Source organism: Notolepis coatsorum (genome assembly GCF_963971535.1).
Source record: "Notolepis coatsorum genome assembly, chromosome: 20".
In the NCBI taxonomy this organism is placed as follows: Eukaryota; Metazoa; Chordata; class Actinopteri; order Aulopiformes; family Paralepididae; genus Notolepis; species Notolepis coatsorum.
Window position 1 is genome coordinate 4,036,501 of NC_140184.1, and position 13,903 is coordinate 4,050,403.

The 13,903-nt window shown below is 43.9% G+C and overlaps 1 protein-coding gene across 3 annotated transcripts in view; it reads right to left on the reverse strand.

The window, feature by feature from the left end:
* Nucleotides 1–13,903, reverse strand: part of eprs1 (glutamyl-prolyl-tRNA synthetase 1) — a 96,612-nt gene that overhangs the window by 19,784 nt on the left and 62,925 nt on the right. For 2 of the 3 annotated variants that reach the window (XM_084337191.1, XM_084337190.1), the window contains 3 exons: nucleotides 8,728–8,958; nucleotides 5,349–5,620; nucleotides 251–302 (listed from right to left, as the gene is read on the reverse strand). In XM_084337191.1, the coding sequence (XP_084193317.1) occupies nucleotides 251–302; nucleotides 5,349–5,620; nucleotides 8,728–8,958 (555 nt within the window). The remainder of the gene's footprint in view (nucleotides 1–250; nucleotides 303–5,348; nucleotides 5,621–8,727; nucleotides 8,959–13,903) is intronic. The other variant, XM_084337192.1, reaches the window with a different exon arrangement.

A 13,903-nucleotide genomic window follows, 5' to 3' on the forward strand; every position in this document is an offset into this window, starting at 1 on the left:
AAAGGAGAATATAAATTATGATTTTAGAAGTGGAGCAATCTTCCATTTACTTAGGTATGTATTTTAGGCGGATTTTCACAAATTAGGGCTTAACAGGTTCAGAGGTTAACTGCTGAGCTTTGATTACTCCAGCTACAGTATATAGAGACACTTAACCAACTCATTCAGGACTATTTGCGTAGATTCTTTAAAAATGTCTTACTAAACCCGAGAGCACCAGTGTAACTGACATGAGAGCAGTGTAACTCACCTGAGTGTACCAGTCAGCCAGGTTCTCCTCTTTCTTAGCTTCCAGACCCAACCTGACATGAAAGAAAACAGTTAGAGCAGATCAAGAACTCGTCATGTTGTCTTCAAACCACTAAAAAACATATATATATTAAGGCTGTCAAGGTTATCGTGTTACCAGATGCGTATTAACAACATTAATTATTTTGACCCATAATGCACTTAAGTTATAATAATTTTTTTTTATAAATTCAAAATGTTGACAAACATTCAGTCATACATTGTCATTATTGTGTTGTTTCTTGTTTGAAAAAATGAAAATAAAAAAAGATTTGATAAAAAGTCATACCAGTTCATAAACAAAAGAAATAATGTAATTTTGGTGACAGACTTCAGACAATAATTTCGGAGTAAATTGTAATTACAGACAATGTACCTGTTGTACAATGTGTCTGTTGTTGCGATGTACCTGTTGTACAATGTGTCTGTTGTTGCGATGTACCTGTTGTACAATGTGTCTGTTGTTGCATTGAGGTCCATCGTTTAAGTTTTAATGGTTAAAAAACAGGGGATGTTTTCTTACACTTTATAAGAGTAAAGTTGGACACTATATTGTCTAAATACTCATATTACTGAGTAATGTTACATTTAGCAGGTGAATATGGCCAATATGTCCTAATTAAATGGACAATCATGCAATTAATAGCAATTAAATATTTGTATCGATTGACAGCCCTAATATATATAATAAATATATACTGTATATATATATATATAAATCATACAAATAGGTGCAACAAATATTATTATTGCAATTCTTTGTTACAGCATACAGTACCAAGTGAAAACACATCATGCAACTAACTGGACTGCACTCTCCTTCCATCCCATGCCTTCCACCTCTACTCTGGCCCAAGTCAGGTTCCTAGCGAGCTCTGTGGCAACTGGTGACATCAGGATTATGAGCTGCTAGCATGCATGGAAACAGTAGCTTGTGAGGCCAGTGGCTCGTGCTGATGGATCACACAGCATGCCCAGGTCGAGGAGAGGGAGGTGGATCCATTAGAGAGAGGAGGAGGAGCCCGTCTACAGTAGGTGATGGAGCCCCGGAGGAGGAATGTCCATAATGTGAATATACGTCGTCACTAGGGCTGTCACCATCCGTCGACGATGAAATATCATATTGTTGTTACTTGTATGTGGAAATGGCAGACGTTCAAAGTCATAAAATGTGCAATTTATAATCCAACTAGTGCCCAATGAATCACGTTCGAAATATAAACAACTTCTCCTAAACCCCTATTCGTGATTCCTCCTAGAGCCAGGACTCGACAGTGCGCGTTTCACTTGCTTTTGATCACTTCCGTGTTTCAAGTCAACTCCAGCTGGAAGGGAGGGGCTGAGCCCGCTGCCCCCACCTTACATTTTAGAAGCTATAACATCTAGCTCTTCAGCCCTGCGTCCTACAGCCTGTGACAACTCCTCTTGTGAGTCCGGCCGTTTCTATGTAAACTCCAGTGCCAACCTGCTCATTGGGAGCAGTTAGGGGTTAAGCGTCTTGCTCAAGGACACTTTGACACGCTGCGTGGGAATCTACCAATTACCAGACGACTGCTCTACCTCCTGAGGCACTGTCGCCCCTACATCGCACCCCAATCACGTCTATTGACTATACAACACATTCAAAACCAAATAAACAGCCTGGGTGATTCACAAATGCATGCAACAACCAAGCATGCAATTCAGCGCCAATAAAACAAGACGGACACCGAAACATTCTAAGTAGGGATGCCCCGATCACGTTTTTTTGCCACCGATACAGATCACTGATCGTCTATGAGCCATATCGGCCGATACCGATCGTTTTTGGTTTTATAAAAAAATAAAATAATTAAATATATTATTTTTTTAATAAAAATATATATATTATATAATCATACTTGTAGTTGTATTATCTGCGAGACATCGCCACCACGCAACAAGTCAAAATGCTCGCTATCTGCAAACAGCTCCACTGTCTGTGTGTACTCGAGTAGCCTCCAGCTACAGCCTACAGCCAGGATTCTCCGGCGCTGCAGCTGGCCCTATTTGTATACTCTGCTTTGGTCAAATCACATTCAGCAAGCCCTCAGCTCGAATGCGCATTGAATCAATGTTATAAGACATTGATATCAGGAGCTATCTGTAGCTAGAGCTGCCGCGGTATTGATGTGTTCCTTACCGCACAAATTTGCAAAATATTTCCTACCACCGCGGTTATTACTGCACACAAAAAATAAAAAAAATAAAAGTTTGAATGCATTTTTTATTTTTTTTTAGTAGTCTACTCTTTATTGCATATAGCCTGCCTCTAGTCTAAATGTCTATCTATAGAGGATGACTTTGCAGCATGAATATTGTTTGGGATTCGGCAAGCACGCATTCGTTATTGAAAGTGAAACACTGATTCGAAGTCTCCCCTCTTGTCGTGCGCCGTTCACTCTGTGTCGCGGGAAGGGGTGGTAGCGCCCGGCGGTTACCCCCCCCGACCCTTTCTTCTTCTTCTTCTTCTTATAAAGTTACTACTTATGATTAACAAAGGCATTCGTTTTGTGGCATTAACGTTATATAGTTACACGTTCAATATCAGCGTATTTACTGGACCATAGCAAGGCAAGCATTACTCAATTCATATCTCAGTTCCTTTCTTTGCTCAGAGCGTGCCGAGTTGTGCCCATTCTGCGGTCTGTTAATAAAGTTTTCAATCAGACAAGTGTATAGAACGAAGGGCTTTTATTATAACATTCATTGCAGTAAAATCATTATGCCTTGTTTAGTACTCCTGAGGAGCGATGGTAATCCACTCCAACGGGGAGCTAACGTATTAGCCGTGTTGTGAGCTCTGATCAATGGCTGACATTCAGGACGTAAAAAACGAATACGCGCTTGCCGATTGGTGGTAACACACTGCAGGACGCTCCAACGTGTGACGCGTCTCTCTTCTGACCAATCAGTGGTCTGCAGTGTTTCACGTGACTTTTCTGGTACCCAATAGGGTCGCTTGGAACCTCGACAGAGGAGTAGGGTATATCTGCAGAGCCGCAAGCCCAACGAGAGCAGGGTACTTTATTATTATTATAAAAAACAGTGGTGATGCGGTATTCAGCCTAACTCTGCGGTGGGCGTGATGTAACAGCGATACCGCGGTAATGCGGTAATCGCGGCAGCTCTATCTGTATCTACTGCTAGCCGGCTAAATAACGTTAAGACAACGCCTCTGAACTATTTAGTTTACTGGGACATTTCATATAGAGCTAACGTGAGCTAACGTTGGCTACCGAGCTAACGGAGGTATCATGCACTTGACTATTGCTGGAGCATTTGTTGATATCAGCAGCTATCAGTAGCTAGCCAGCTAGATAACGTTAGACAATGCATCATGTATTAAACTAAAAGTGAATAGTTGACTGGGTCATTTAGTTTAAACAGTAACGATAGCTATGTAGCTAACATTAGCTCACGGAGGTCTCATGCACCAGAGTAGAGCAGACTGCCGGAGCCTCTTGTTGACACAGGTGCGGGAGGGGCAGGAGGAGGAGGAGGGGCCGTGCGCTGCAGCTCTGTGTGCTTGAGACAGAAGTCAGCGAGTGAGATCTCCGCTAAGAATTAGATCATGTTTTTCGATCGGTGAAAATAAAGCATTATCGGAATTCACCGATCTCATATTTATACTGAATATCGGCCGATACCGATCGCTGGCCGATCGATCGGGGCATCCCTAATTCCAAGCCAACAAATCAACAGTGTTTCTTTCTCCCTGGCAGAGAACAGAAAGCATTGCACTAATCAAACTCACAGCAACCCTGTCAAGCAGCAATAGAGTTGCTAAAAACTCACCAGTGCTCTTCTTTTCAACGTGAAGAATCCATCTTCAAAACTTTAGCCATTTACCATCACAAGCTCTTTACCGTCACAGTGGACAGGTGGTACAGTGCATCTTGAAAGGCTAAGTTAAAGGTGCACTTCACCAGTAAACACAATTTATTTTGCACATAATCTCCCACACATGCAGAAATGCTAACAGTTGTGCACACATTCAGCTCTCCACATTGTTTTTCAGTTTGGCTGGTCGTCCGCAGTAATACACATTGGCCGTATTACGGGGAGGGAAAAACTGAAGGGTGGGGATCGAACGTTGTGAACAAGCGACTCCTACAAGTCGGTTGGTGCGCCTGCGCAGTAGAATCAGGAAGTGTCGGGGGCAGCGTGAGCCTCCCACGCGTTACTCCTCGACACTGAGAGGTCGAGCTGCGCAGGTGAAAAGATGCGACTGCTGTTACCTCAAGTACTGGAGGGGACTTGTGCTATGTATGACTTAGTCCTCACTGCAGCCGGCTTGTGGGAGGCAAGAAACAGCGTTCGTGACAGGGGAGGGTTGAATTGGATGATACGAAATTGGGATGGGAGAAAAATATAGAAAATGGGAGAAAAAGTGGATCAAAAAAAAAACAGTTGTGCACACATTTTAGTTAGACAGTTATTGAGAGTACATGGGTTTTAATATGGCTACAAGTGATGTCATCTGGGACAATGAAGCCCTGTGCTGTGTTTAATTACAGCACCAGGAAATGGCGCAAAAATGGCAAAATAGTCCCTCGTCTTATAGGGACTGCTACCCCACCTCTCCCTGGGCCCTCAACCCCACCTCTCCCTGGGCCCCCAACCCCACCTCTCCCTGGGCCCCCAACCCCACCTCTCCCTGGGCCCCCAACCCCACCTCTCCCTGGGCCCCCAACCCCACCTCTCCCTGGGCCCCCAACCCCACCTCTCCCTGGGCCCCCAACCCCACCTCTCTCTGGGCCCTCAACCCCACCTCTCTCTGGGCCCTCAACCCCACCTCTCCCTGGGCCCCGAAGGCCCAGACAATTCAACACAGTACAAAACAAACCGAACACAGAAGTATGCAGAAGGAAGTTCAGTTTAATGGCCTTTTGTTATTAAGTTACTGCTGTGACATGCTGGGTCTGAGGGTTCTGTCATAGTATCAGTATTCCACAGATCTGCCCCCTACCCTCTCTGGAACTACTCCCTCCTTCCCTCTCTCCTTCTCCACCTCTCTCCATCTTCATCCAGAGTCTCACCGTGTCTGCTTCTTGGGTCCCTGTCCGTCCCCAGCCCCTCCAGCTCCTCCAGCTCCTCCGGAGGGCTCTTTGCCCTGGCCGGCCTTGCCTTTCTTCCCTCCTCCTCCTCCTGCTGCTCCCTGCTTCTCAGACTTGTTCTCCCTCTCCTTGCGGTTCTTGTCCTCTCCTCCACTCGCTCCGGTCGCAGCCACTGGTCTGTACTCCTGTCCGGTCAGACTCTTGTACTGGGTCTTCAAACACAGCAAGGTCTTCACCGCTTCATCCACCTGCTCCTGGAGTGGTGACAGTGTTTCAGTCAGTCAGTGTGTTACCAGCCTGTTACTCAGTCCTACTACAGGGTTACTTAGTTCTACTACAGGGTTACTTAGTCCTACTACAGGGTTACTTAGTCCTACTACAGGGTTACTCAGTCCTACTACAGGGTTACTTAGTCCTACTACAGTTACTTAGTCCTACTACAGGGTTACTTAGTCCTACTACAGTTACTTAGTCCTACTACAGTTACTTAGTCCTTCTACAGTTACTTAGTCCTACTACAGTTACTCAGTCCTACTACAGGGTTACTTAGTCCTACTACAGTTACTTAGTCCTACTACAGGGTTACTTAGTCCTACTACAGTTACTTAGTCCTACTACAGGGTTACTTAGTCCTACTACAGTTACTTAGTCCTACTAGTTACTTAGTCCTACTACAGTTACTTAGTCCTACTACAGTTACTTAGTCCTACTACAGGGTTACTTAGTCCTACTACAGTTACTTAGTCCTACTAGTTACTTAGTCCTACTACAGTTACTTAGTCCTACTACAGGGTTACTTAGTCCTACTACAGTTACTTAGTCCTACTAGTTACTTAGTCCTACTACAGGGTTACTTAGTCCTACTACAGTTACTTAGTCCTACTACAGTTACTTAGTCCTACTACTTAGTCCTACTACAGTTACTTAGTCCTACTACAGGGTTACTTAGTCCTACTACAGTTACTTAGTCCTACTACAGTTACTTAGTCCTACTACAGTGTTACTTAGTCCTACTACAGTTACTTAGTCCTACTACAGTTACTTAGTCCTACTACAGGGTTACTTAGTCCTACTACAGTTACTTAGTCCTACTACAGGGTTACTTATTCCTACTACAGTTACTTAGTCCTACTACAGTTACTTAGTCCTACTACAGGGTTACTTATTCCTACTACAGTTACTTAGTCCTACTACAGTTACTTAGTCCTACTACAGTTACTTAGTCCTACTACAGGGTTACTTAGTCCTACTACAGTTACTCAGTCCTACTACAGTTACTTAGTCCTACTACAGGGTTACTTAGTCCTACTACAGTGTTACTTAGTCCTACTACAGTTACTTAGTCCTACTACAGTTACTTAGTCCTACTACAGTGTTACTTAGTCCTACTACAGTTACTTAGTCCTACTACAGTTACTTAGTCCTACTACAGGGTTACTTAGTCCTACTACAGTTACTTAGTCCTACTACAGGGTTACTTAGTCCTACTACAGTTACTTAGTCCTACTACAGTTACTTAGTCCTACTACAGTTACTTAGTCCTACTACAGTGTTACTTAGTCCTACTACAGTTACTTAGTCCTACTACAGTTACTTAGTCCTACTACAGTGTTACTTAGTCCTACTACAGTTACTTAGTCCTACTACAGTTACTTAGTCCTACTACAGTTAGTCCTACTACAGTTACTTAGTCCTACTACAGTTACTTAGTCCTACTACAGTTACTTAGTCCTACTACAGGGTTACTTAGTCCTACTACAGTTACTTAGTCCTACTACAGGGTTACTTAGTCATACTACAGGGTTACTTAGTCCTACTACAGGGTTACTTAGTCCTACTACAGGGTTACTTAGTCCTACTACAGTTACTCAGTCCTACTACAGGGTTACTTAGTCCTACTACAGTTACTTAGTCTTACTACAGTTACTTAGTCCTACTACAGGGTTACTTAGTCCTACTACAGGGTTACTTAGTCCTACTACAGTTACTTAGTCCTTCTACAGTTACTTAGTCCTACTACAGTTACTCAGTCCTACTACAGGGTTACTTAGTCCTACTACAGTTACTCAGTCCTACTACAGGGTTACTTAGTCCTACTACAGTTACTTAGTCCTACTACAGGGTTACTTAGTCCTACTACAGGGTTACTTAGTCCTACTACAGTTACTTAGTCCTACTACAGGGTTACTTAGTCCTACTACAGGGTTACTTAGTCCTACTACAGTTACTTAGTCCTACTACAGTTACTTAGTCCTACTACAGTGTTACTTAGTCCTACTACAGGGTTACTTAGTCCTACTACAGTTACTTAGTCCTACTACAGTTACTTAGTCCTACTACAGTTACTTAGTCCTACTACAGGGTTAATTAGTCCTACTACAGTTAATTAGTCCTACTACAGTTACGTAGTCCTACTACAGTTACTTAGTCCTACTACAGGGTTACTTAGTCCTACTACAGTTACTTAGTCCTACTACAGTTACTTAGTCCTACTACAGGGTTACTTAGTCCTACTACAGTTACTTAGTCCTACTACAGTTACTTAGTCCTACTACAGTTACTTAGTCCTACTACAGTTACTTAGTCCTACTACAGGGTTACTTAGTCCTTCTACAGTTACTTATTCCTACTACAGTTACTTAGTCCTACTACAGTGTTACTTAGTCCTACTACAGTTACTTAGTCCTACTACAGTTACTTAGTCCTACTACAGGGTTACTTAGTCCTACTACAGTTACTTAGTCCTACTACAGTTACTTAGTCCTACTACAGGGTTACTTAGTCCTACTACAGTGTTACTTAGTCCTACTACAGTTACTTAGTCCTACTACAGGGTTACTTAGTCCTACTACAGTTACTTAGTCCTACTACAGTTACTTAGTCCTACTACAGGGTTACTTAGTCCTACTACAGGGTTACTTAGTCCTACTACAGGGTTACTTAGTCCTACTACAGGGTTACTTAGTCCTACTACAGTTACTTAGTCCTACTACAGTTACTTAGTCCTACTACAGTTACTTAGTCCTACTACAGAGTTACTTAGTCCTACTACAGTTACTTAGTCCTTCTACAGTTACTTAGTCCTACTACAGTTACTTAGTCCTACTACAGTTACTTAGTCCTACTACAGGGTTACTTAGTCCTACTACAGTTACTTAGTCCTACTACAGGGTTACTTAGTCCTACTACAGGGTTACTTAGTCTTACTATAGTTACTTAGTCCTACTACAGTGTTACTTAGTCCTACTACAGTTACTTAGTCCTACTACAGTTACTTAGTCCTACTACAGGGTTACTTAGTCCTACTACCGTTACTCAGTCCTACTACATGGTTACCTACTCCTACTACAGGGTTACTTGCCTTGGGGGCCTTCTCAAGCTTCAACCTCCTCAATAGCTCCCCCTGCTGGGCGACCAGAGAGAACAGCTGCTGGGCCTGAGGCGAGGGGGCCTGGGCAGGGTTCGATGGGGCAGGGGCCAGGCTAGCTGTTGCTGCTGGGGTTTGTAGTCCTGGTTTGTAGTCCTGACCAGTGTGCTGTTTGTACTCTGCCTTCAGAGCCAGTAGCTGCTTTACTGCTGCATCAACCTGGTCCTGAGACATTTTCACAGATTTAGAGACATTAAGAGTTTTTAATCTTGCCTTTCAACCTTTTTCTCCCATCCCCCAATTGAGTAATTACCTTATGCAAATTCCCCCCTGGTCGTTACTGTCAGTCTGGGGAGGGTGTAGACTATGACATGCCTCCTCCGATACATGTGAAGTCAGACAACTTGGGAGTTTCACTGGGGGAGCATAATGTGTGCAGAGGTTCACGCTATTTCCCCTAGATCCCCTCCCTGCTGAACAGGTGACCGACCAGTAGGAGTCGCTGTTGCAACAACCATGAATTATACCCCACCGGCTTCCCACCCGCCAACACGGACAATTGTGACCCGGCACGGTCTAACCAGTCTTGTTAACACATTCATGGCCAACCACGTATATATACGTGATTCGGCGTCATGCTTAACACTGTGCGCAAAAAACGAGTATACTCGTTATTGCCCGCCATGCGTTGTGCGCCAGAAATGAGTTAACTCGTTTTTGGGATCAACATACATTTTTTTCGCCATGGCATTCATAATTCATCCAGCCTCCCTCCGGGACGCAGCTGGACCCTGTTCTGATATTGCAACGCCTCAATACCGCCGCCTGGTGGATTTCAGGAAGTGGCGCTCGGTGCATCTGGGAGAATCCTCCGGTAGTAATATCTTGTAACGTGGATCAAGAGACACAATCGAGTGCATTGGGATCACTTTCGAAACGCAATAATCAATATGATTTCGGCGTTTATTGCGTCATACAAATGGATCTAGCAGATCGACGTCAAATAATTGGAATATTTTTCCTCCAGTTTCATCGGCGAACGGTAAGAGGAATCTAACGTTATTTTCAGCCCGATTGTTTATTTATTTCACTGAAATCCATCTGATCAACATATCAACCCATAGTAAAAAAAGACGCTACTGACGATCAAGGATTTATAAACACCCCCCCCCCCCCCCCCCTTTCCTTCACGCATGATGAAGAATAATGTATACAGATCATACACATTTTAATTTTTTTTATATAGCGTGTATAGGAAAGAAACGCCAATCGATAATCTATCATATGCGTTGGGGCCTATAACTCGTGTTTTAGGAATTACTGCAGAAAACCTTAAAAACATACTTATATTCACGATGGTATTAACACGACAATGTATGAATGAAAAAATATAACGTTCCCACATCCGGAACGACAGATACCCGATGTTGAATGGGCCATAGTAATGTCGATATAGCTATAATATTTAAAAAGTTATAGCCCTGCAAAGAAGATAAACATCTCCATAGAGTTACAGCACTGGCAGACTGGGCCCAAGGATGGGTACAATGCACGGCGCCCAATGTGTTAAAGGGCCAACCACGTATATATACGTGGTAAACTTGTTTTTGCTTTTATTGCATTTTAATAACCTACTCAATGTCACAGAGCGGCACTGCAGATATACCCTACTCTTGAGATTCGGAAAAGTGCATTACCGGCCAGATCCAGGTAGTGGCACTGCCTCGATACTGCAGTGTTCCCTGTTACAGACCGGTGTTTTTTTTTTTTTTTCATCATGGGTGGACTTTTCTGTTAGCCTAAAGCTATGCCTATAGCCCGGAATACTTTTTGCGACGCGGAATTCTGTATGCAGTAAAGGAATATAGCATCAGCCAATGGACATATCGATCTACCAGATGGCGATCAATAACTGGGAAATCCTTTTTGGGATCCAACCGGCCACAGGTAAGAACGATTTCACGTTGATTTCATGCTGATCAGGCCTTGTTATCATAGCCAACCAGCCGATCAGTGAATGAGGCTACAATAACGAATGGCGTTATTGGTAATCAATAATCAGAAACAACGTCCCCCGCCCCCCCCCCCCCCTTTCATGTATTCATGGTGGAACATGATTACCAATCATATGCATTTAGATTTTTATCTCTAGCTTGTGTAGGGCCGAAACGGCAATCGATTTAACGTTATTAGCTTAGTGCCTTGTAACTTGTTTTGCAGGAATTATACCGGACGAAAAAAATATTTCTTTAAGGCATATTGAAGGGAAGGTTTATAGTGTCAATTGCCATGAGAATGGACACATAGCAATAATTTAAAATATAGATTTAGCTCTACAAACACCCTCACACATAGTTAAACCATGTTATGATAAACAGGCCTTATAGAGTGGGCCCGTCTAATCCCTGTGGCCGTCAATGTGTTAAGGAGCTCACGATTTCTCAGAAAACTCCAAAAAAAAATAGTTTGAAATGGAGATATTGGCAATTTTTTGTGCTTTGAAATGTTCTCTATTAGACTCCTTATTTGCTAAACGTAATATGATTATTAAGTTATTTACGATAATTGTAAATATGTTAATTATTGTTAGATTGTCCGACAGTATTATTTTCCTCGCTGTGTGAAAAAACTACAGTTGCGTCTGAGGGGAGTGGCCACTGGCGGAGTGCTCTCTGTCTCGGGTATCGGAGAGGAGAAGCACAGACATGAGAGGAGAGGAGACGCGCCCAAATCTATTCCGAGACACCGGGCCCAGTACTTTGTTGGCCGTGTGAAAATATGCAGAGAAAGATTCATATCTTTGGAACCGTTTGTGTTCAATTGTATCTGAATCAGGAGATGATCTGCTCTCAGTCACACAAAAGCTGGCTGGCAGTCACATAGAATAATCTACTCCAGTATGGGCTCTACAAGTCTGTAAACTTGCGCATAACGGAGTATGGAGAGAGAAGGCTCTATAGCAGAGGTCCCCAACCATCGGGTCGTGGACCAGTACCTGGACGTGGATCATTTGGTACCGGGCCGCAAAGAAAAAATAAAGTTGTTTAAAAGGAAATGTATTTTATTTGCATTAGTCTTCCGGGTATTTTACTTAGAAAAATACTTCCGCCCAGGGTGGCTAGGTGGCGCAGCGGACATTGCGCTCGTCACCAACGCAAGAGACACCGGTCTCGAATCCGGCTGTCAGCGTTGCCTCCAGCTTGGGCCGGCCGTCATACTGACTCAATTGGCAGAGTTAGCGGGAGGGAAGTCGAAGGGTGGTAGTCTGGTCGTTGTAAACAGCGACTCCTACAGGTCGGTCAGGGCGCCTGCACAGCTAAGACAGGAAAATGGCGGGGGCAGTGTGAGCCTCCTACACGTTACTCCTCGCCAATGAGAGTCCGCGCTGGCAGGTGAAAAGAAGTGACTGGCTGCCTCCACATGTATCGGAGGGGACATGTGATGGGCTTCTATCCTCCCTACGACCAGCCAGTGGGGGGCACATGCGAGCAACATTCAGGACAGGGGAGGGAGAATTGGCACGAGAGGAAATTGGGATGAGAGAAAAATCACAGAAAAAAGGGGGAGAAAAAGTAGGGGAACATTTTTTTCTCTTCTGCCCGCGCCTCACTATTTTTCGTAAAATAAGTCTCCTGCCATAATGCCACCACTTTGTGTAATTCATTCACAGCTCGGGCTGTGGTTGTGGTAGAGACATGATCATAATCAGGTTTTTATGCACCAGAGTCTCCTGACCATAGCTCAGCGTATGTACGCCGTCTCTACGGTAACTTTTGCGCACCTAGCCCCTACAGGGAATGCCTCTCACCTGGGAAAGGTGTTAGGTGGGGGAGGGGTTAGGTGTAGTTCAGCATGCATCTTAACCTCTTCTACCCGAGCGGTCCGCCGGTGGACCGCAGATGACATCACGTCATAAATCTAGCTCTACAGAGTGTATGAATCAAACTATAGCGTTTTTTTCTCCAAATGTATCCAAGAGTTAACACCCTAAACGTAGTCTAAGTGTAGATGTCTAAGCACTAGAGTGGTAGAGGTCTCGGCACTAGAGTGGTTGGGTAGTGTAGAGGTCTCGGCACCTGCCTACCACCACGGAGGCCCGGGGGTTCAAATGCTGGCTTGGTCAGTCGTCCCTACGAACACAATTGTGACCAGGCGGCACATAGGGTCTATTATCTGTATAATGGGGTCTTTTTTTTTATGATATGAAAGTACAGCTTCATACCTTCAAAATAGGCCATCAACTTGTACAAATTGGGTGGATATACCTTTTAATCTATGTTTTAGATGATAACACAACTGCCCGTTTTGAGCTTGAAAGGGGCTTTTGGATGTTCTCTCAACCTGTTGAGCCCTATTTCATTCACATAGAACAGTGAAGGAGAGCGAGAACAGTGAAGGAGAGAGAGAACAGTGAAGGAGAGAGAGAGAGAACAGTGAAGGAGAGAGAGAACAGTGAAGGAGAGAGAGAACAGTGAAGGAGAGAGAGAGAACAGTGAAGGAGAGAGAGAGAACAGTGAAGGAGAAAGAGAACAGTGAAGGAGAGAGAGAGAACAGTGAAGGAGAGAGAGAGAACAGTGAAGGAGAGAGAGAGAACAGTGAAGGAGAGAGAGAGAACAGTGAAGGAGAGAGAGAGAACAGTGAAGGAGAGAGAGAACAGTGAAGGAGAGAGAGAGAACAGTGAAGGAGAGAGAGAGAACAGTGAAGGAGAGAGAGAGAACAGTGAAGGAGAGAGAGAGAGAACAGTGAAGGAGAGACTTTATGATCAGAATCTCAGGCTTTGCTTATCTTTTGTTTAATTTACTGTGACTTTCTATTCTATTAACTCGTGGCAAGTTATTGTTTTATTCCATATTAATAAACGGATCAAGGTCCCCGATCGGCTCTGCAGATTTACCCGCCAGATTTAAATCGGCGACATGCAATACCGGCCAGATCCTCTTAGGGGCGCCATCGCTCCACTGCAGTATCATTGAGGCCGAATGGGAATTTTTTTTTTTTTTACTGTCTGGGGCGTTTCATATGAGCCTCGATCCCAGCCGAACATACTCCATCTTTGATCTGTTAGTTAAATGAACTTCCGTTTGTTATACATTGAACTGGACCGTGAGCGCTTTTCTTAATTTTGCTCCGGGAAAATATCGGGTTGTCCAAACTTAGCGTGGAATTCCAT